The sequence below is a fragment of the Electrophorus electricus genome, chromosome 1 (genome assembly GCF_041902795.1).
Source record: "Electrophorus electricus isolate QZ-2024a chromosome 1, ASM4190279v1, whole genome shotgun sequence".
Taxonomy (NCBI): Eukaryota; Metazoa; Chordata; class Actinopteri; order Gymnotiformes; family Gymnotidae; genus Electrophorus; species Electrophorus electricus.
This window is the reverse complement of record NC_137497.1, coordinates 26,259,300-26,280,551: the sequence shown is the minus strand read 5'-3', so window position 1 is coordinate 26,280,551 and position 21,252 is coordinate 26,259,300. Positions and strand designations below refer to the sequence as shown.

General features: G+C 38.3%; 4 protein-coding genes across 11 annotated transcripts; 1 reads left to right on the top strand and 3 right to left on the bottom strand.

Moving 5' to 3' along the window:
* Nucleotides 1-383: 383 nt before the first annotated feature.
* Nucleotides 384-8,254, bottom strand: LOC113576939 (rab5 GDP/GTP exchange factor-like). 2 transcript variants are annotated; one of them, XM_081713615.1, is made up of 9 exons: nt 7,896-8,254; nt 4,921-5,110; nt 4,533-4,621; nt 4,053-4,204; nt 3,836-3,905; nt 3,520-3,655; nt 3,101-3,192; nt 2,681-2,937; nt 384-2,262 (listed from the first exon to the last, which is right to left on the bottom strand). In XM_081713615.1, exons 1-9 carry the CDS (start codon nt 8,041-8,043, stop codon nt 1,870-1,872), a joined length of 1,527 nt encoding a protein of 508 aa, XP_081569741.1. In that variant the 5' UTR covers nt 8,044-8,254; the 3' UTR covers nt 384-1,869. The 2 variants fall into 2 exon arrangements, with proteins under 2 accessions (XP_081569741.1, XP_026865118.1); XM_027009317.3 differs by having other exon boundaries at nt 7,892-8,008.
* A 108-nt stretch (nt 8,255-8,362) lies between these two features.
* On the bottom strand, nt 8,363-12,032 carry gtf2h3 (general transcription factor IIH, polypeptide 3). 3 transcript variants are annotated; one of them, XM_027009276.3, is made up of 13 exons: nt 11,933-12,032; nt 11,553-11,632; nt 11,240-11,346; nt 10,920-11,113; nt 10,586-10,648; nt 10,452-10,481; nt 10,114-10,142; nt 9,952-10,026; nt 9,808-9,861; nt 9,509-9,577; nt 9,164-9,299; nt 8,817-8,853; nt 8,363-8,676 (listed from the first exon to the last, which is right to left on the bottom strand). In XM_027009276.3, the coding sequence occupies exons 1-13, from the start codon at nt 11,940-11,942 to the stop codon at nt 8,607-8,609; spliced, it is 954 nt and encodes a 317-aa protein (XP_026865077.2). In that variant the 5' UTR covers nt 11,943-12,032; the 3' UTR covers nt 8,363-8,606. The 3 variants fall into 3 exon arrangements, with proteins under 3 accessions (XP_026865077.2, XP_026865078.2, XP_026865079.2); XM_027009277.3 differs by having other exon boundaries at nt 10,920-11,065; XM_027009278.3 differs by lacking the exon at nt 9,808-9,861.
* On the top strand, nt 10,030-15,909 carry eif2b1 (eukaryotic translation initiation factor 2B, subunit 1 alpha). 4 transcript variants are annotated; one of them, XM_081713649.1, is made up of 10 exons: nt 10,030-10,047; nt 12,326-12,354; nt 12,639-12,740; nt 13,003-13,139; nt 13,376-13,492; nt 13,871-13,983; nt 14,361-14,429; nt 14,696-14,771; nt 14,867-14,992; nt 15,418-15,909. In XM_081713649.1, the coding sequence occupies exons 2-10, from the start codon at nt 12,342-12,344 to the stop codon at nt 15,571-15,573; spliced, it is 909 nt and encodes a 302-aa protein (XP_081569775.1). In that variant the 5' UTR covers nt 10,030-10,047; nt 12,326-12,341; the 3' UTR covers nt 15,574-15,909. The 4 variants fall into 4 exon arrangements, with proteins under 4 accessions (XP_081569775.1, XP_026865080.2, XP_081569778.1 ...); XM_027009279.3 differs by lacking the exon at nt 10,030-10,047 and adding an exon at nt 11,973-12,081; XM_027009280.3 differs by lacking the exon at nt 10,030-10,047 and adding an exon at nt 11,996-12,081 and having other exon boundaries at nt 12,161-12,354.
* Nucleotides 15,910-16,212: 303 nt separating this feature from the next.
* LOC113576919 (transmembrane emp24 domain-containing protein 2-like) lies at nt 16,213-20,035 on the bottom strand. Of its 2 annotated transcripts, XM_027009281.3 has the most exons (5): nt 19,718-20,035; nt 18,853-19,045; nt 18,470-18,490; nt 17,718-17,825; nt 16,213-17,513 (listed from the first exon to the last, which is right to left on the bottom strand). In XM_027009281.3, exons 1-5 carry the CDS (start codon nt 19,895-19,897, stop codon nt 17,389-17,391), a joined length of 627 nt encoding a protein of 208 aa, XP_026865082.1. In that variant the 5' UTR covers nt 19,898-20,035; the 3' UTR covers nt 16,213-17,388. The 2 variants fall into 2 exon arrangements, with proteins under 2 accessions (XP_026865082.1, XP_026865083.1); XM_027009282.3 differs by lacking the exon at nt 18,470-18,490 and having other exon boundaries at nt 19,718-20,033.
* Nucleotides 20,036-21,252: the final 1,217 nt, after the last annotated feature.

The window sequence follows — 21,252 nt, the reverse complement described above, 5'->3', positions numbered from 1 at the left end:
CTTGTAGAGTAAAAACTCAAAGACAAGGCGCTAACCTGATTCATAAACAAGGTAAGAGTCATTGAATAGTTTTTTCTACGGTTATTTGTGAAAAATAAAAAAAAGTCAATATAAAATAAAAAAAAGTCAATATAAAAATCCATTTTATTGTCTTGTATTAATTCTAGTATTTATCATTTTTATTTATTTAGTTTGAATGAGTTAGTCCCATTGTAGCCCAATAAAATGATTGGAAATTAAACTGACCAAGTGTAGTCCTAAACGGTTCTCATCTTTGCTCAAAAATCTATGAAAACGAAGACCTCCTTATTTTTGTTGCCATTTTTAAAACTAACAGAATTTTTAGAACGAAGAACAGTATAAGAAAGCAAGAAGGCTCCCTGCAGGGTTTGATCACTTTTAATAGATTTTAACATATAAAACTCTATATGGTTATACAAGATGCTATTTCATTTGTATGTACATTATTAATAACTGAGAACAATTTCATTTTTCACATTTTTCTTTCACATCCTGCTGGCCTTCACTTAAAACATGTAAACAAAAGTAACAGTAGAACTGGTAGTCCTTTAGGTTAATGAATAAAGTTTTTGCTCCACCTGCATAAACCATCCTTCTCAGACTGGTCCCAGTTAACAGAACGAACCTCCATCTGTCACCCTCAGAGGCTATAGGATGTTTATAGTGCACGTACCGTAAAAGCAGCTCAGCCCAATTTGGTGAGCTGGAACCCGTGAAAGTGCAATAAGTCTCTGTACAAGTTCACTGTGCAACCTCATTCAAATCTAATCACTTCTTACAGGGACATTAATGGTAATAAAACATGTAAACAGAACAGCATGCATCGTCTATCGCTCTGAACATTAAGTGACTGGCAGCTCGTGCTTGGTGTGTGGCAAAATATGACATTAAAGGAAAAAAGGAAAAAATAACTCCTATAAGCAAAGTACAAAGTACACCATGTTCTATAGTACACAAAGGTAAATTATAATAAATAACGTACCAGTTGGCCAGACATCGATTAAGCCTACTGTTAGACCAAAATAAAGGCTTAGTCTAGGTCTGAGAAACTAGGAATAACTACCACACAGAGTTTGAATTGGCAAGAAGAGGGTTGAGGGTATTTGAGATTAGAACTAACACAAGTTGTCACAGTAATGTAGGCTGCATTTACACGACAGGTGTGGGGGTCTAAAACTTAAAGTGAATATACATCTTTACAAGACTGGATTTTGTCAGACTATACTTTGAAATTGAATACCTTGTTCTTTATGCAACACAGTTAATGAAAAGGTATGGCATACACAGTGCAGTCCTGCCACAATAAACTATTTTGTAAACATCTGCACTTTACTATTTTTATTAATCTCTTCTACAGATTTGAATTAGTATATCTTTTCAGAGATTTATTGGCCATTGACTAAATATTTCAAGGTTTACTTCAATTTCAAATGCCAGATTTAAGGTGCCAGCAGAATGGTCCCCTGACACTGCTAGCTCAACATATAGCACAGCCCAAAGATGTGTTCAGCTTAAATACTTACACCAGTCTTACACCAGCCATGTGTCTTATGTCATCAATACTATTTGGTCTTTTTGCAAATTTTGACATTTACATCTACTGTTTTGTAGATAAAAGGCCATTTCCAAATACAGTACCAAGACTATTTTAAACTGGTAAAATTTGTATTTTAGTGTCAGTACTAATGCAAGTATTTACAGCATTTGCTATTTGCTTTGGCCGATAAAGGATTTAGGATTTATATTAGTACCATCTAAATGTGTCTGGCTTTTTAATATACATGCTCATTATCTAGAAAATGACTGGGCTTCACCTGTCGGTGTAGATGCAGCATGAACAACATGTAGCTAGCTTGACTCTTTATACTTAATCCTCTGGTCAACACCATCTTTGAGGGCTGACAGAGAGTGATCTCTGACATTGCCGGTGGGCTTCTCCAGGGCCTCAGCCAGGCAGCGGTGCACCAGCGTGGACTGACCCCTGACCTCGTCCACCTGCTCCTGCACGCAATGCACCCACTGCTCCAGCTGCTCCTGAAGAGCTCGTACCCCCTGCTCTACGCTCTCCTGCCGCTTCTTCAGCTCTTCCAGCTGCTCGCGGTTTTCACGGGCCCTCTTCTTGCCGTCGCCCTCCAAAGGCTGAGGAGGTACTCTTCGTCCCTGCATATAGCTGTTGAATTCCTCTGGAGTGAGGTTTAGGGATGGGCCATCCAGCTTCTCAATAAAGGCCACTGTGCATGACTACAGAGAACAGAAGTAGTGTTAATGTTAAATGTTAATATGCATAGGAATGAGACCAAAGTGAATCTCATGCTTAAGCAGACATCAGTAGCATATTAACACTACTCCTTTGCAAAATTCCTTTGCTTTAAAGCCCAGCAGCAACCATGGATTAGACAGTACAGTGTGCAGTACTGCCATGGCGTTAGTGATTCCTGGGGCAGTCATGACCGACTGGGCAGTTTCTGTTATGTAGAAAGCCATTTTCATTCAGTGTTTAATTCAATGACCTCTAGGCCAAAAGCTCAGTCTTAAATGGTTTACACAATCTATCTGTTTTTTGTTTCTATACCACCCATGTTTTTTTGGAGATTAAATGTTTGAACTTTTTCCATTTCATGCAGATACAAACTCTTGTGTGTGCTGAACACAAACGTACCAGGTTGGTGAAGTAGTAGCCGCTCTCCCCCGCCATCAGACTTTGAGGCAAGCCAAAGCGAATGATGTAGTTCACATTGGAGTGAAGGCGGGGTGGATTTGCCCTCAGCACGACATAAACCAGAGCTGACAGGAAGTCATCTGCATTTGCCGGCTGGTTATTGGTCAAGGCGAGGGCCTGGAACACGTTCTGACTACACCTGGACAAACAAGCCAGTTTGTCCTGTGGCGCGCGTTTGGCATCCATCTCAATGATGGCTGAAGGACACATTTTGTTTTTTAATGCTTTCATGCAGAATGGAGTAACCATTAAATTTAATGGATAAAATGACAGTATAAACCTTTTAGGAGAATAATACTTTTAAGGCCTAAATCAAGTAAAGGTTTTTGGCATGTTAAAATATGACTAACAATTCTTCACCTGTAATTGCTGGCAAATATGGATCACTGATATCTGATCCACCATTAGGGTAAGGCACACAAAGCATCTGAGGGCTGACCCAGTTTAATGACCTGTCAGATTACAAAGCTGATTAAACACAGTAAACATTTTCAGTGCAACATCCACCAATCTTTAACTGCCATCTAATATATATATATATATATATATATATATATATATATATATATATATATATATATATATATAAATAAAAACATCCATAACGCAATTATCAACCATTTAAGGGCTTCTTTTGGTAAACTGGTTACAAATGGCAAAGAACTGCTTTCTGTTCACAATTAAAATATATGAAGCAAATTGAAGTTCCTAAGAAAAATTTAAGAATCATACAATTTCAAACTTTCATTCATTAGCTGTATTAGGCTTTTAGTTCTCACTTGATCCTCCTTTGGAGTGTCAGGTCCTTCTGCTCGTCATCACAACTATCATGACAAAAGACCCACTTGTGCAAATGGGTCATGATCAACTTCTCAATGTGCTCCATCATTTGAGAAACTTGTTCCTCTGGCAGACCTAAAAGTGAGGCCAAAAAACTTGAAACAGCATCTTCTCCCCCAGCCATCACATTGAAAACACACCGAACAGGTAGTTCTGTTAAAGGTTTGTCTGCAACAATCATACAAATACGCAGAAGTCAAATGGGTGCGAGTCCTTTCAGCACAAAAATTGAGGTAAATAGCTTTATCAACTCACTGCTGAAGTGATCAGCAATATTCTGGTAGAAATCTTGCACCAGGTCTGATTGCTTCTGAATGGGTAGGTCCTGAAATTAAAAAAAAAATTTTTTAAAAGAGACTAACTTGTTTAAGGGACTGAATTTTCCAGAAGAGGGCAATGGATGCAGAGAGTGCATGACAATTCTGAAGGGGAATGGTAGAGGGAAAAAAAAGGAGTCAAGCATGAGGATTACATGGTAGGCCTCAATGGTGTTGAGGAAAGCTGTGCACTGAGACTGCAGGCGCTGGGAGGATGAACTGTGCAGCACTTTAAGGAAGCCGGGGAAGTCTCCAGGCTCCAAGCTCTGAAAAGCCTTCAGCGCTGCTACTGGGGTTTCTGGGGACTCTGCCAACAAAAAACAAGTTTCATCTGTTCATTAAGGTTATAATTTACTATGTTTTGTGTGTGTCTCATACAGACTTGAAAGAAAAAACTGTAAAATCCAATTGAGGATCTCAAAAGATTGCAAAATAGTTTTTTCCTTTGAAAAACTGGTCTGTCAGTCTCTAGATAAAAACAACAATAGCAATAAATGTAAAAGCAATCAAATCTACAAAAAAAATTTCAAAGAATAAATGCTTAAAACATTAAACCTTTACATTTACTACAGTTATTACTTTAACTCTCCAGGACCGAGGATGGGCATTTATGCTGTACATCCTAGTATAAATACCTTGTCTTGGTGGTGAAGGACTTCCCCAGAAGAGCCGCATCACACTGCTGGAACGTCTACCCTTCTCTACATTTTTCTTCTCCTCAAACCTGTTGAGGATAACCCCCATCACCACTGAGCCTTATGGTAGTCACAAACCAAAATAAAACTTATACTGGAAACTGCTGGAATGCTTCATCTATGTAGCTTCACTGAATGTAACCCAAATGTGTTACTCCACCCCCCCCCCCCCTCAAATGTCCCGGCAAATGCGTGGAAACGAAGACTGCTCTGTACATGAATGCAAAACATGTACTACCAGACACACACCACCATTCCTGACCACAGAAATTCTGTCTGAAGGGATTATTGCTGGTTACAACACAACACTGGGTTTATAAACGCTTACTCATTCTCCTGTCTGTTGGTTTCAGTCTTATGGGTCCTCTTTCTCCAGCACTTTGAGCAGTAACCTTGCCAGGTTGGGTTGCCATAATAGCCGCAGCCATCTTTACAGAGGAGCTCAACTTGGCTGACGTGAATCCCTCTCTTCTGCTCGGCCAACATTCCTCTCACCTCCACTTCTCCACACAGCAGACCTGATGGTGGGAGATGATGTTATTACCATGCTCTACATTTGTTGTCAGATAGTTGCGTTTACAAAGTGGCATAACATACTACCACGTCTGCTCTTGTACATTATATTGTCCACACAAGTAGAAGGGACATACTATGCTGATCCTACCTACTCTACCTAATTCTAACAAGTTCAAACATCTCTGCATTCTTAATCTGTAAAAATGGATATAGAAGATGAAAAAGACAAGTTAACAACCTTAACATGGCATTATTCCATAAACATAGATTAAAAAAATTCCAAAACATTGACCCAGAATTGACCTGATAAACCCTGTTATTTGGTAGTCACATGAGAAAAATCTGACTTTATTAGATATTTAACAATCAACAGAGCAATTTCATACACACAATCTCCATGTTTACTAGTTCTCGTATTTTAATAACAATGAAGACACCAAAACTACAAAAAATTACAGTTACCAAAAAAGTGCCAAAATTAAACTGATATTTTAAATTCTTCAGAGTAGCCACCTGGAATGCTTTTATACCAAGCACTATGCCCCCACATAAATTGAAGAGTAAAGCAGTAAAATCACAATAAACTATTTGGGGCATTTTGGGGATGGTGAAATCTGATTAAAAATAAATAAATAACTACCAGAGCTGCTGACCTGAGATTGAAAATTGTGGCCAAGATGGATTGACTACCAAGCCGTAGCAGACTACAAACTATACTGTGACCATCATTGAGACAAACAAGATGATTTATATGTCACAGCAATCCTCCATGGAGAATACTGCTAGAGGTCGGAGACCAAAATAAGGGCCACACGGAGAGACGTGAGCTAGCTATCAGAAATGCAGAAAGGAATAAGGCAGTTGAAGATACCTGAGAAGTACAATAAACTGTCCATACCTGAATCCTTGGAGTCTGACAAGCAAAGATTAACAGCTCTGGCTGCCTGCCTTAAGAGGTACCCACAAGCAGTAGAAGTCAGAAGAATAAACAGGATGTTCTCCCATGAGCCATCGAAAATGTACTCTCGGTAGCAGATAATAGCATAAGAACAAACACACCAAAGCTGGAGACTGAGCAATACTGGAAAGGCATTTGGGAGAAGGAAGCATCACAACACCACCCATTGGTTAAGGAACCTGAAAGCTGACCACAGCAACTCGAACAGGAGCCAGTATTCATCACACTAGCTGATAACCAAGAAAGGGTCTCAAGTATGAAAACCTAGACAGCTCCAGACCCTGACATGGTCCATGCCTACAGGCTGAAGAAGCTGACTACACTCCATGAGCACGTGGCAGTACAAATGAACCAGATGCTAATGGATGGAACCCATCCTGAATTGTTAACTGAATGCTAGATAGTCCTGATCCTGAAGGACCCTCAGAAAGGGAGGTAGTACATCCAACTACCGGCCGATAACCTGCCTCTGCACAACATGCAAGCTCCTGTCAGGCATCACTGCATCCAAGATGAGTAGGTACATGACTGAATACATGGGTGGGGCCCAGAAAGGTATTGGCAAGAACAACAGAGGAGCTATGCACCAGCTACCAGTAGATAAAACACAATCCAGCACATAACACCACCAATGGTGGTGCAAAATTACCATGCTAAGATCCTGTGGGACTTCCAGATGCAGACAGGTGGTAATGACTAACCAACAAGACATAGTAGTGGTGGATAAACAGCAATCTTAAGTCACAGCAACTTCAGGAACAAGAAACACAAAAAGCTTAAAAAATATCAAGGGCTGAAATAAGAGCTAGAAATGATCTGGAGGGTCAACACAACTGTGGTTCCCATGGTAATTAGAGCACTTGGGGCTGTGAACCCTAAACTGAGAGAATGGCACCAGCAGATCCCAGGAACAACAGCTGAGATCTTCATCCAAACAAATGCAGTCCTGGGAACAGCTAAAATACTACACAGGACTCTCAAGCTCCCAGGCCTCTGGTAGAGGATCCGACTTTGAAAGAAAACAGACTTCCCCGTGGGTGAGTGGGAATTTTTTTATATATATATACACATATACATACACACATACATATATACACACACACTTACCTAAACACTTAATATTTGGCCTGGAAATAAATTTAGATAAAGGATTATGCTTAAATGCATTTAATTATTTGGTCATGTGTCTAGTTACCTTTTATCTTACAACAGAAACATAAACCTACAAAGGGCACCACCCAGTCTTTTAGGAATGCAATGCAAGACAAGCTCGTGACCATCACTACCTAGGAACGTAACATTCGAATCACATGAACGAATGAACAAAATGGCTGGACGGTTCTTTTCAAGACAAGGCTTTACAAGTTTCGATAAAATTGGATAGTTTATCTGCAAATGTAACCTTAGCAAAATTGCTAGCAAAATTTTAGATAACATGGGCTTCTACTTAGCTAGCTAACATACTTATCTTCAACAGTTGCCTAAATTATTTCCAACTAGCTCGCTAGATAGCTATATTATCGCTAGCTAGAGATTCTAATTTAGTACAGATTCAACGTCCAAATGTGAAGTAGTTAGCTAGTAACTACTTTAGTTTACCCATTTATTTGAGGTTTGCCAAGAAACTAAGGTCAGCTAACTAGCTACTTAAGTAACGCTAACGAAGTATGAAGCTGTAGTAACTGGGTTAGCTGGCTAGCCAGGTAGCTAAGATAGTTTACACTAATCTAGCAAGTACGGTGACCTAACAGTTAATATTCAGTACGTGCGAATATATCTTGTTATATTAAACATTTGTAGAAGATGTAAGGTTGGCTAACGCTACCTGCCTCGACGCCACCTTCGTCCATAGCCAACATCAACTTCCGAACAGGTGAAACTTTTTTTGAGTAAAAGCAGCCCGTCGCCACCTGTTGAATTGGAGTAACCAGTACAAAATGGGTTAATGCAACTTCTGTGCGATTTGTCACAGCACATATTGGGAGTAAGAAAAAAGGTGTAAGGCTTTTAAAAACTAGTTTTGTTTTTACATTATAGTCTAAATTTTAAACTCTCTAGTCCTTTTACACCATTCCCCTTTCACGTTTTTTTGTGAGTCATAATATTATTTGTTGTATCTGTTGTCACACATGGCTTAAACATAACCTAAAGCATTTGTTTTTAAATTTACATTTTCTATGTATCAGCCTTTTTTCTGTTTCAGGAAAGCACATCATGCCTACTTTATTCTTCTAAAACCCCATTATTTTGACTTTACTACAAGAAAAATCATTGCAAAAGAAAACCAAGGAAAATATAACTTACAATAATTCTTTAATAATAATAAAAAACTTTTGTTCCCTATTTACAGTACAAAAGAGTGAGCCAGCAACAATTTGCACATTTTCAATTATTTTCATGTCCAAATGTAATACTTAAAACTTGCTTTCATCTAGGACTTACAAAAATCTCTAATGCCGTTTTTTTAAGTTTCACACACTCACACACACAAAGGATGAAAAGGAAAACAGCATTCCACACTAACTGAGTATTAAGTTAGGTTAGTTTGCAGCTTTAAGTTTCTTCTTCTTTGGTTTTATCATCTGTGGCAATGGAATCTTAAAGGCAGTCCTACAAAGAAAAAAAAATTTAAAATGTAAATCAAAAGATTTGGCAAGTCAACCACCCACCTCAAAGAAAACCACAGTCAATATTTCACAGTAAAATATTAAAGAAAAACAACTTTATATTGTACTGTTTTAAGTACTCACTCGCATGTTGTGCAGATAGGACTAAAGTTGCAAAATACTGTATAATGACAAGAGAAATGACAAGAAAATAAATCCACAGGACGACATTAAGTATTATTTTACACCGTCATCCTAAATTAAAGCTTCAAATGGAGACTTAGAAATGGCAGCCACAGTATAATGAAGGACTAATGAACTAATGAAGGAAAACAAAGTGCAAGTGAACGGCTGTTTTAAACGAAATTTAAACTGAATCTTGTTCAGATATATTATTTTTAAATGTTTGTCCTTTTATACTATTAAATAGACAACAATAAGGTCTGGAAGTTTTAACAATTACATAAATAAGAAAACAGCCTGAGACCTACTCGACAGGCACACCGAGCAGACGTAGCCAATCTCAATGAGGTTGCGATGACAAAAGCAGGCTGCTCTGTAGTCTACGTGTACTGGTGGAGGAAGTACTAACTGTGAGCGCTGGTCCGCATCTGGCAGGAACACCCACTGCCAAAACACATGACCAACAAGCCACAGTCACCGACTTGCTAAACTGACATATGACAGGCAGAGTAGATAAACACTTAGGTCATCAGATAACTAAGCTGGATTCAGCATAAACACAACGACTTGCTAGAATAACAAAACTTAAGTAAAGACATGACATGAGGTTGGAAAATTCTGCTGTCCACACAAATTATGTATGATCATCTCACCAGTAAATACTGTGCTAGAGCAATCTTCTGTGGAATCTTCAGGTACAAGCCCCCAGTTATATCACACGCCTGTGGAAATGGAAGGTATTCATCTTCGTTATCAAAATTATATATTAATAAACATTAAAATCCTAATTACAGACTAAAAAAGTTTTTGTAGGCAACTATCTTTGTGTAAACTAGAACAAGACTGGGCATAATCTGTACCTAGTAATGGAAAAGGTCTGATCTAACCTAATCTTGCTTGATTAGTGATTTCAAGTTAGAAACATGATAAGAAAATTCCTGTGCAAGCATACCTGCTGCAAAAGGCCTGAATCAGAGTCTAGCACACATGCATCGATCAGGACATTCTAGTGAGAGTGTGGAAAGGGGTCAAAGTCATGACTTTCAAAATATTCTCTCCTATCTACTATAAACATCAAAACAATTCTCATTAATACCTGTTTTTGTGCAGCAAAAATCACGTTCATGAAGTTCATGTACTGCAGAGCACAATCTTCGGCAGCTTTTATCACCTGCAAAGTACAGCATATTAAGTAAGTGATATTTGGATTAATTGGTAGTCATACATCTGCAGGAGCAAAATTAAACCAGTTGCTTACCAATATTCTCGACTTCATGTCTTGCCCAGCTAAAAGCAAAAAAAAAGAGAAACAATTCTTCCTAGTTGTTCAATTTGCTTAGAAAGATAGAAATGTTATTGCAGAAGCATGTCTTGAACAAATTGCAAATGATAACTGACCATAATAATTAATGAAGGTGACCTATTAATTTATTAGTATACAGTGCAGTTTACTTTTTTTTTTTACCATCACCACTTTGAAAAATTTACCCTTAATAAACAACATATCCCTACATAAAATTCTTTCATAAGATTCATAAACTATACAGTGTAAATATTACATTGTTATATTTTTACATCCAGGACAAACATCCTTACCTTCCAGGTCCTTAGAGACTCGATGAATGTCTAAGAGTCACTCATTAAAGGTCATTAATCTGAACCAGATGACACAAACACGTTAATCAAGTAAAAGAATACATTGTGCAAACCTAAACATTTTTTAAGGATACAGCACAGAGATTTGGCAAGGGATCCAGCCAATAAGGTATCTGTCTGGTGACCTTTCACCTGTGCTTTAATAAGGAAAAACAATTACAGAAATAAGAGCCATTGCAAAATTTGAAGTCAGCTATACATTTGAGCTTTAAATGGCAGTAAAAGACTTTTTAGTTTCTAAAGCATTGACAGAGGTGTATTTAATAAGTGTGAAAAGGGGCTGATAACATTGATACTGCACTTCATAAACACTGTTGCTAAGTGAATTAAATATTTTAAATTGAAAGGACCCTCTAGAAGTCTGTGAAAATCCAACAGTAGCAAAGGCAGTTAGGTTGAGTAACTTACTTCGGGCCATGAGATTCTTGATCTCCTCCGCAATGAGGTCATTTGCTACAGACAGGAGCTCATATTTGCCATCACTACTGCCCAATGATGGTTCATCTCCAGCAGTGTCCCCTGTTTTCCAATGCTTGCTTGGGTACAGGAAGTGACTTAAATGGGAAAATAGAGAGAAAGAAGGGCAATCAGTCTGACCCCGACTGTCAAAAAAGTGAGAGAAAAAAATGAATGACCAAATTATGAAGACTTGTCAGTAGTAACGACAGCTTAATGTTCAAAGATTAGTTTCAACTTTGAGGTAATGAAGTCCAGATCAGGTCAATTACCTCTCCTGACAGTGGCTAGCAATGATGGCCAGCTTGTTGGTTCTGGTCATAACCAAGTGAGAGTTTGCCATGACCATCACAGCGTCCAGACATTTTGAGAGGGTGAACTGAGAGGGACAGAAGGTAATAGTTCTGTATTACAGAACTATTAGCTGCCAGCATGATTATTCTTATTCGCAAATGGTGTGGTCTAAGGCAATTTCTCAATTTAACTGCAAAGTTATAATTTTCAAAAATCAGTTGATATCTTACTGCAAGCAAAAACATCTAGCTTGCCGCCGCCCCCCCGAAAAAACAAACACAATTAACATACCTCGGGTTGTCGCTGCCCTTGCTGACCCCACCAGATTGGATTTACATCTACTACAATGACTAGAAGACTTATTTCGTCTTCTGTGAACCAAAAGATGGAATGTTAGTTTAGTGTTAATAGCGATTACCAGCTAGAACCCTACCAAAGCCAGCTAACTAGCTACAGTCACATTTTAATTAGCTAGTTTAACGTTATCCAGTTATGCTAAGCTAGCTATGTAACTAGCTAGTAGGCTGAGATAGGGCGAGATCCAATTCGTTTTTTCAAGTAATACCGGAACACCATAGAGAAAATATTTCAAATAGCATTTACAAAATTGAAACACGACTCATATATTTGCACAAAAGTATTGTCATAGACAACCTAGCTAGGTTAGCTACCTGATGCCATTGCTGACCAATTCCTCCGCTCGAACAAATCAAGGGATTGTTGTCATATATGACGCAATCACTAAGCGACTACATGGTTCATCCTGGACAGCTCTCAAGACTGATTCAAAAAGCACGATAAAAAGTCTGTTCGTGAAAAGGTGGGCATTTAAAATAACTCAATGGTGTCAGGAATAAGCACTGTACATTTTATCATATTGCGATTTCTGTCTGTTATAGTTTACCAGTTGCTCTCAGCGCGATTAGCATCCTTCATTACATCAGAAACAACGTGCTGGCGAAATATAAGTCATAGAACGATCATTTAGGAGTTTTGGACAGACTGAAAGGTTGATTGGAATAACTCTACTTTTTCACCACATACTCTACGTGACGTCACTCAAGACGATAATTTTGCAGTATGGATGAAGGAGGTAGGCTATGGCACAAATCTATTTGGATTTTGTATCTATTGGTTGTCATATTGGGGTTTCTTTTGCTTAGCTAGAACCAAGGCACCAAATCCTTCCCCAGCCATATCATATGATGATGATAGCAGTCCTATCTCCTTCTAATTTCTAGCATTTTATCAATGACATTTGAATAAAATGGCTTGAAACTGATAAACTAGCTGATGGGATCACTTAAAAAGTGACTAAACTTAATGCAAACATAATAATTGATGCTAAACTCTTCATGTCATTTCAACGCACCCCAGAGTTGGTGGAGTATTTCAGGAGGCAGATGAGTCAGGATCCTGACATGGCCTCTGCAGTGGCAGCTATACGTTCACTCCTGGAGTTCTTGAAGAGAGATCAGAGTAAGATTTCACTGTTCTTTATTAGAGCTCAGGGGTAAGGCTACTATTTGGTCAGTTCAAGGAAATTCCCCCAACACACACACACACACACACACACACACACACACACACACACACACACAGAATGCATTTGATGACTCTTTGGGGATTAATTATGATTTAAAAAATGTTGACCTGGCCAAGACCACCTTTTATCAGAAAGTTACTCTATAACGTTACATTATTCAGCCCATTGGATCTTAATTGTTTGTGTCTTCTCCAGGTGAGACTCTCCAGGGACTGAGAGAGAACCTGACCCATGCCATAGAGAGGCTAGAGGAGACAGATTCCTCTGTGGCGGTGTCCTCTGGAGGGGAACTCTTCCTACGTTTCATCAGCCTCACCTCACTGGAGCATTCGGTTAGGTGGACGCATGAATACACTAAGTTTGATGCATGTTGCACATGCACAGGCTCGAGCCATAGACAGTGGGTGCAGAGTCTTGTATGCCTTCATAAGGCACTTCCATATTCTCCTTAGCTCCTTCAGACTCTGCTTTTCTTCCCAACGTAGTGAAATACAGTTCTAAATAAATACAATCCCTTTTTCTTCTGTTTTAAAGTTGCTCATATTAAACATTACCTTCTTCTGCACAGGATCTCTCGCAGTGCAAGAATGTGATGGTGGAGAGAGGGGAACTCTTTCTAAAGAAAATTTCCTTGTCCAGAGGCAAAGTGGCCAAACTCTGCCACACCTTTATTAAGGATGGGGCTGTAAGTACCATTTTTAATTTTCTTTGCTCTTTTTTAAACTTAGAAATGTCTTGAGATATATGTATACTAGGTTTGCACAGTATTGAAAGTTGCAATTATATTGCTATATAGTGCGATTGTGATGTATTAGGATTGTGGAGGCCAGTATTATAGTTCTATTACCATCTATTACCAAATGATGTGTTGTACAGCACTAATATATGCATGACAGTATACATTATACATTTAATTATACATTACATATGTATACATTATACATTTAATTATATTCGACCTTAGCAATGTTCAATATTCAGTATTATGTTTACGTTGTGATATTGTTTTTACTGTTCATTTACTAAATTCAATTGTCTCACCAACTTTGCTGTCATTGTGCAGAAAATCCTCACTCACTCCTCATCCAGAGTTGTACTGAAGGTCCTGGAAAATGCAGCAGCTGACAAGAAACGTTTTACTGTCTATGTCACAGAATCCCAACCGGATTCTGCTGGGTAAGCTCACATCTGCACAAACCTCATAAGTATGCAGCATTAAAAAGGTGAGCCATGTCATCAAAGCCAAAACAAATTTAGGGTCATCCATCCAAGAATTACAGTTTATGGAAGATTCTGGTAGTATGTGGTATGTGTACTTGGGTAATATTTTTACAGCAATTCTTAAATAAACCAGTCCCACAATCCTACAATTTTCAACCAGTGTCTGTCATAGTATTTTAAAGACATTTATCAAAGATCCATGTTCTTTGATTGATCCGCTGGTGGATTAATCGAGGTCAAGTTCATACAATAGCCCAACAGACTGCAACCAATTTTCAGCACAATGTTAATTTGAACATCTATTATGTTTGACTCTTTTTTTGTGTCTTTAGGCAACAAATGGCAGACAAATTACGAAGACTCAATATTCCAGTCATAGTAGTGCTTGATGCTGCTGTTGGGTAAGATTTCCGGTTTTGTATTCTAATTTCCCAGTCAGTACCCTTGTTAAATAATGTCTGTGAATGATTACAGCAGGTATGTCACACACAGCAAATTCCTCAAAGTTGAACTAACTCTTAAAGCGTTAATTTGTGTCCAGCTGGATGAACAGGTGTTAATACCACATTGGGGATTTTTCCAAATATCTCTGTCAGCCATAAATGAAAATGTTTGTATTTGCCTTGTTAAACTAAACATGACTACTAATGCTTGTGAATGGTCTCAGGTACATCATGGAGAAGGTAGACCTGGTAATTGTTGGTGCTGAGGGGGTTGTGGAAAGTGGGGGCATTTTTAACAAGGTGCACAGATACACACACCCATAAACACATACACATACCCCTGGATTACTGCACCTAATGTCACTGGATATTAAACCATTTATTTCATCTTATAGATTGGTACCTATCAGATGGCAGTGTGCTCCAAAGCCCACAACAAGCCTTTTTATGTGGTGGCAGAAAGTTTCAAGTTTGTGCGTCTCTACCCTCTAAATCAGGAAGATGTACCTCACAGATTTAAAGTAAGTACTTTCAGATTCTTTTTAACACTGATCATTTTGTTTATTATTAGACTTCTGTATTTGATAATCACTGTGCTTTTTCTTATTCATTTACAAAACTACTTATGGCTATATCGGTATATTGATGTCTGGTTTTCATAGACATGTGTCGAATATCCTTGAAGTTACTAAATGATATAAATGCAGCATGCTACCTGAAGCAAGTAAAAGAGCAGAGCATTTCCTAAAGAATTTGAATGCTCCGTGAGCAATTAAAGAATTTGACAGTATCAGTCGCTACTCACCATTCTTTGGGAATCATTTCTGGCATAATCGAAACCCACTTAGAGCTACATCTAATTTAATTTTGATTCTTTCACTTTTAAATAATTTTTACTTGCTATTTTTTATATAGAAAATTATACTTGCATTCAATTTTTGTTCAGTATAAAGCAGATACCCTGAAAACTGCTGAGGACCTCAACCACGAGCACCCAATGATTGACTACACCCCTCCCTCCCTCATCACACTGCTCTTTACTGACCTAGGGGTGCTGACGCCGTCCGCTGTTAGCGATGAGCTCATCAAACTCTATTTGTAATACTTGGCTTAGTCATACAATCAAATGACCCACCTGACCCTTATGGCGTCATGTCAGTTATCTTGGTTTACCAATAGGTCATTACAGTCTTCTTGATATCCATTAAATAATCTGATTTCAACATTCAGTTTGATTTAAATATTCAGATGATTTTTACTGATATGTATGCAACTGATCTGTTATAAAGGCATGAATGTCTATGGTCAAATAGCAGTCATTTAACTGACCAAAAAGGGTGAAAAACAAACTAATGGTAATCTACAATTTCTGACTGGCCATGGATTTAAAATGATCAAATTAGGGAAACTGTCAACCATGTAAAATGTTATACCCCAAGTGCTGCTTCTTATGTGTTTTGATTGCATTGGAAACATGAAATACAGCATACGCTGAACAACTACATCATTTCACACTTAACACATAAATGGTAAGTTGTATTATGTATATGTAAATTGTATATAATACATATTACATGAACCTGGTTCATGCAGCTGCCTACTGCAGCTCATTCATTCTATTCCTACAATAATTGTACCTTTTGGTAAAATGTTATATACATATATTCTCTCTCAATAGATCTTAAACTCAAAGAATTTTGATATCAGAAGTGCCAATAGAGAGGCCTGCTGAAATCCATGCTTGAATAAACTTGAATAGTTTATTTTCATCAATCAAATTCTAGACCAAAATATTTGCAGAGGGACTGCATCAAAATACCCAACATGTTTCAAATCAGTTTCAACCAAAAATTGTGGTTGACTGGATGTTTACAAAGATATGCAATTATTCTATTTCAGGAATCCAAAAATATCTTTTTTTTTGTAACAGAAATGTACAGAGACCTACCTGAACAGCATTATGTTGAACTCAGCTTTTTGAAATGGATGGGGAGGAGAGCAGCAAAGTGGTAATAACCAGAGGCAGCAAAAACAGAAGCAATGTTGGTACTGCACAGCTCTGTATTTGACAGACCCAATACGCCAAAGCCAGATCTGTAGATGCTTGGTACAGAAGCCATCGAGAAGACATACAAAACAATATAAAAGCCGAAACTACCACCACCACCACCATTTTACAATGAAACTAACTGGTGACTTATCAACTGCCAGTTCTGTTTGTAAGCCACTTGTTACCTTTGTGCACATGTAACATGTGAATTGCATAGCAAGAGAGCTTATGCAGGGTACTCATTGCAGGAACCAAGGAATGTATCTCATTTGCCTATCTGTGCTAGAACCCAGCAAAGGAATATAGTTTCTGAAAGTACTCAGTTATTTGGTGGGACCTGGTAAATCCATCCTAAGTAATGATAATGTAGTCTTCAGAATGTAAACTGTAATAATGGTACACTAATTTAGATTTTCCTATGTTTTTTAAATTACTTTGAGGAACCTTGTAAAGTCACTAACTGAGTGTCCTACAGGACTCTTTCAGCAGACCTTTCCATGTTTTATCAAAATGGAAAAGAGCCGAGAACATGTCAATATTGTTCAAAATGCTAGTCAGACAATAAGTCAGTGAACTGTGAATAAACCTCCTAAACTGACACAAAGTTTTAAACTTATATCATTGTATTGCATTGGAAAATCTTAAATTAATGCACCTTTAAGCAAATACAAAATAGTACATATTAAACACTGGACCATCAAAGGAAAAGTAGAGTGCCCTCAGACTTGACAGGTGTGGCAATTTCTAGCCTCAGAGGCATAGACTAGGAGGTGGTGATCTTCCCATTTTCAACAGTTTACTTGTTTATTCTCCAAACAAGTCCAAAATAAAATGACATTGGAATACAAAACAGTACAAATCACAACTTTAAACCACTCTCCGCACTTCAAAAAACCTCTTCAGGTAGTAAATCTGTCCCAGGGTCATGGCCACCAGCACCAAGGCCTCAAAGAAAGACCAGAGCACTACTCGACTGTTTGTGTTGTCGTTAACTGCAAGGAGACAAAACGGATGAAATGAAATGTCAACTCGCATCCCTTTGTGAACCACATGCTAGATTAAAATGAGTGACAGATTGCGACAGCCTCAACATGAGAAAATCAGATGTAACACGCGATTTCTACATCTCACTACAAGGAATTGTTACTGTTGGTTTGCATCATCATTTTGATGAGGTGTCTGCAGCAGGGACTTACTCGCTCTGTGTATCCTCTCACGGACCTCCATGTACTCCTGCTCATGTTTGACTGCAGTCATGGCAACGGCCAGCTCATTGATCATCTCCTCCAGTTTGTTTTGATGGGCTGTAATGGATAGGTTGACCTAATAAGTATCTGCTTAATGCAACAGGAACATGCACATTGTGGAAACGAGATTCAGACAGACTGGATTAGGCCTCAATTTTTCTTTGCCTTCAGAACAAGGTATTAAATGAAAAGGGGTTCCCATAATCCCTTCAGTTTGGCCATAACTGAGGGGAAAATTCAAAACAAATTCAGAATTTACCAATTAGTCCAAAACTAGAGTGCAAATGCACATGTCCAATAAATATTGAAAGAACATGTTTTAAAACAAACAGGTGAACAGGTGTGAAGGGAAAAACACACACACTTGTCACACTTATGACAAGAGCCAAACTAACTTCTAGTTTTGCATGTGAAGTATAGATATATGAATTTCTATTATGTTGCATGCATTTTTGCATTTTTTTTAATTAACTTTAAAACGGCTCTTACATTCAAGGAAAAAAGCTGCAGCTGTTTTTTACTCTTAAAGCAATCCATTTTTTCATTCATGTTAGCTTTAAACATATGTGACACAACCAAGCCCACACTGTGCAACTGTGACATGTATTACTCTGTCTAATGTTTTGTGTAAACAGAGCAACAGAAGACTACTGCACGGTTACAAAGCCATGTGAGCTTTTCATGCAGCCTAATTAACCTACCATCCCAGGTGCCACCACCAACTGAGGGGAAGGAAGAAAGCAGGAAAGAGAGGAAGAAAGATGAAATGAAAGGAATGAGAGGATGGAAATAAGGAAAAATGACAACAGAGGCAGCTGGATGCGACGTCCAACAATACGGACACAGGTTAAAGTGTAAAAGTTTGAAATCATGCATTAATCTACTTGGTCTGCATGGTCAGAATGTAGGAAAATAAGTTTCTTGTGAGCTTTCTTAAAAGACATTCCACACAAAACATCTAAATAGAAAAGAGGAATTGTAATTGACAGAACAAATAATACAAGTAATAAACACAAACATCTGATAAAAGTATAGAATGTTATAGTGAAGAAAACATCACATTAGATAGTACGCAAGTGCATACCCTCTGTCTCCATGCCGTCACCCTTAGGTGCCTCTCCGATGTCAATGGTAAACATGACAATTTTCGGAGTCATAGTAGACATCTTGTTGCTGAAGCAGAACTTGTAAGTGCCATCCATATGTGCTGCCACTGAATACTTCCCACTGGACTCTCTGTCTCCCTTATAGATTTGTTTCCCATCTGGACCTGTGATCTTGCATACAACAACACAGGCTAAGCTGACACATGCTCGTTAGCAGTTAAAGTCCCTAATAAAATTTACCATACATATACATTATATTTATTAATTTAAGAATTATGGAAAGATCTTCGAAGTTTAAGAATTATGGAAAGATCTTCGAAGCAATCGGTTTATGGAATAATCATATACAATTTGAAAAAAACAATTGTATAAACACGAGACTGGGCGAGTTTGTCGTATTAACTGACTAACGTAGGCTGATCCTGACACAGCTGTTTAATTCAAATAACCAGCTAGGTTAGCTTAGCTAGCTAGTTACGTCAGCTAAGAAATGCAGCGGGTTAGCTAGAGATATGTAGCAAGATCGCCCTAACAATCACTATATTCTCATCTAAAGTTGTTTAATAACTTTTACAATTTGCAAATGTTTACTTATATGTTTAAAAACTGTCATCCTGTGTTAGCTAGCTAGAAAGGCAAACAGCCAATAAGGTAGCTAGCTAGGTTGTGTATCGAGACATTAACCTAGCTAGGTTAGCTGACTACCTCGCTATGCGCTGGGTACCTGCCGACCAAATAAATAATCGAATACTCGTTTGCTTCGCAGTAACCGAACATAGTGCCACATCTATTAGACCTTAACGTAGTTTACTAGCTAACTAATTAAGCTAGCTAGCTAGCTACCTCCACATCAATGTCCAAGAAGCCACCCTCTGCAACCTCAAACATGAGGCCCATCTTGGTGCCCGAGTTGACTCGCTCATAAAAGCACTCTTCAGCATGGGCATCCACGCTGACAAAATAGCCAGACGCAGTGGCACACAACGCTGCCAAAAGGACCATAAGTTCTGAAAAGGTAAACATGACGAAAACTGAGAGCTAACACATCTACATGAACAGCAACAACTTAAAAAGAGATCCGCTTTACTCCACTCGATAGAAGCCTATCACTCGCCAAGCCCCGGACTTGCAGAGGAGGAGTCACTGCCAGGACTGAACTGGAACGGGCGGCTTCGTTACTGCCACGTAAAAGTAAAACACGAGAGCCGCTGAGGGACATAACACACCGGACTGAGATTATTTACCGGACGAGAAACCATCAGAAATCATTCAGATTGTGTAAAACAAATCAGACCCGGTCATCTGTACCTGACGCTAATTCCTGTTATCAGAATGTAACCATAATTTTCAAAAGTGTAGTACTACCAAACATGATGAACACTGTTGGGACATCATAGTGGACAACAGTACAGAGCTGAGTGTATTTTTCATGCTCTCAAAATAGCACATTATCATGATAACCTTATATATAAATATATTTTTTTCATTTTCATTTCCCAATTCATTTTTTAAACTTCCCCAATTGTTTAGAAGGCAATGAGCATTTTTGGGTTTTTTTTAATGTTTTTATTTTATTTTAAATATATAATGTGTCTACTACAGTGGACATCTGAATATACTACCTATGAAACTGAATCATAATCACAGTAAATCAATCCCAAAGAAAATACCAAGTTGTCATAAGATTTATGATGAAAACTACCAACAGCTAAGATAATCTATATGTAACTCTTTTCTAGTGTATGTCTAGTGTTTGTATTTTGATGTTATGGAGTTACATTTATGACATGGAATATGATATTTCAAAAGCAATTCCCTTTCTTTGAAACGCAGAGGAAGATCTTGCACTTTGTACACATCACATACATTTTGCTGTTGCAACCAGACCTGCAGTACCTTGATGCATGTGTTTCATCCACCATCTTTGGGACATGGATGGCCCCATAGTGTCTCAGAGCTGCATTTGGCTGAGGTTTCCACTTTTGATGTTGGTGAGTGTAGTCATCTTCACTCTCACTGGAAATTCCTACTTGGACCTGAGTAATCATCTGCTCACCAAGGAGCAATTTGAATTCAAGGAACTTCAGTGGTTTCTTTCACAGAACGTAACAGTCAGTCTTATACTGAAGCCATGCATTGGTGAATCCCAAATCAAAAAAGTGGAAAACTGTATGTACTGTCCATTTCCGAGTGGCCATCCTATAGAAACTTAGCATCCTGTTGGCCATGTCCACACCACCCATGTTTTTGTTGTACTCAGCAATTGCCACTGGTCTTGACACCTCGACACACCTTTTCTCTTTCTTAGACCATCTATTGCATGTGTCCTGTGGCTCAATGCCATAGGCAGAGGATGCCATGACCACTGGTTTATTGTC

Excerpts from the sequence above, each read along its gene's own strand:
- gtf2h3 (XM_027009276.3), bottom strand. Across the intron at positions 9,300-9,508 it reads CTCTAGCACAGTATTTACTG|TGGGTGTTCCTGCCAGATGC; the intron begins GTGAGATGATCA and ends GTGTTTTGGCAG. Across the intron at positions 8,677-8,816 it reads CCTATCTGCACAACATGCGA|GACTGCCTTTAAGATTCCAT; the intron begins GTGAGTACTTAA and ends TTTTCTTTGTAG.
- LOC113576919 (XM_027009281.3), bottom strand. The coding sequence starts at position 19,897 with ATGTTTACCTTTTCAGAACTTATGGTCCTTTTGGCAGCGTTGTGTGCC. Across the intron at positions 17,826-18,469 it reads TGGTGGTGGCACCTGGGATG|CCCATCAAAACAAACTGGAG; the intron begins GTAGGTTAATTA and ends TATCCATTACAG. Across the intron at positions 17,514-17,717 it reads TGAGAGGATACACAGAGCGA|TTAACGACAACACAAACAGT; the intron begins GTAAGTCCCTGC and ends GTCTCCTTGCAG.
- eif2b1 (XM_081713649.1), top strand. Across the intron at positions 12,741-13,002 it reads GTTCTTGAAGAGAGATCAGA|GTGAGACTCTCCAGGGACTG; the intron begins GTAAGATTTCAC and ends TGTCTTCTCCAG. Across the intron at positions 14,772-14,866 it reads GTGGGGGCATTTTTAACAAG|ATTGGTACCTATCAGATGGC; the intron begins GTGCACAGATAC and ends TTCATCTTATAG.
- LOC113576939 (XM_081713615.1), bottom strand. The coding sequence starts at position 8,043 with ATGTGCTGTGACAAATCGCACAGAAGTTGCATTAACCCATTTTGTACT. Across the intron at positions 5,111-7,895 it reads TGGACGAAGGTGGCGTCGAG|GTCTGCTGTGTGGAGAAGTG; the intron begins GCAGGTAGCGTT and ends TCCCACCATCAG. Across the intron at positions 3,656-3,835 it reads TATTGCTGATCACTTCAGCA|GTCTGCCAGAGGAACAAGTT; the intron begins GTGAGTTGATAA and ends CCTCACTTTTAG.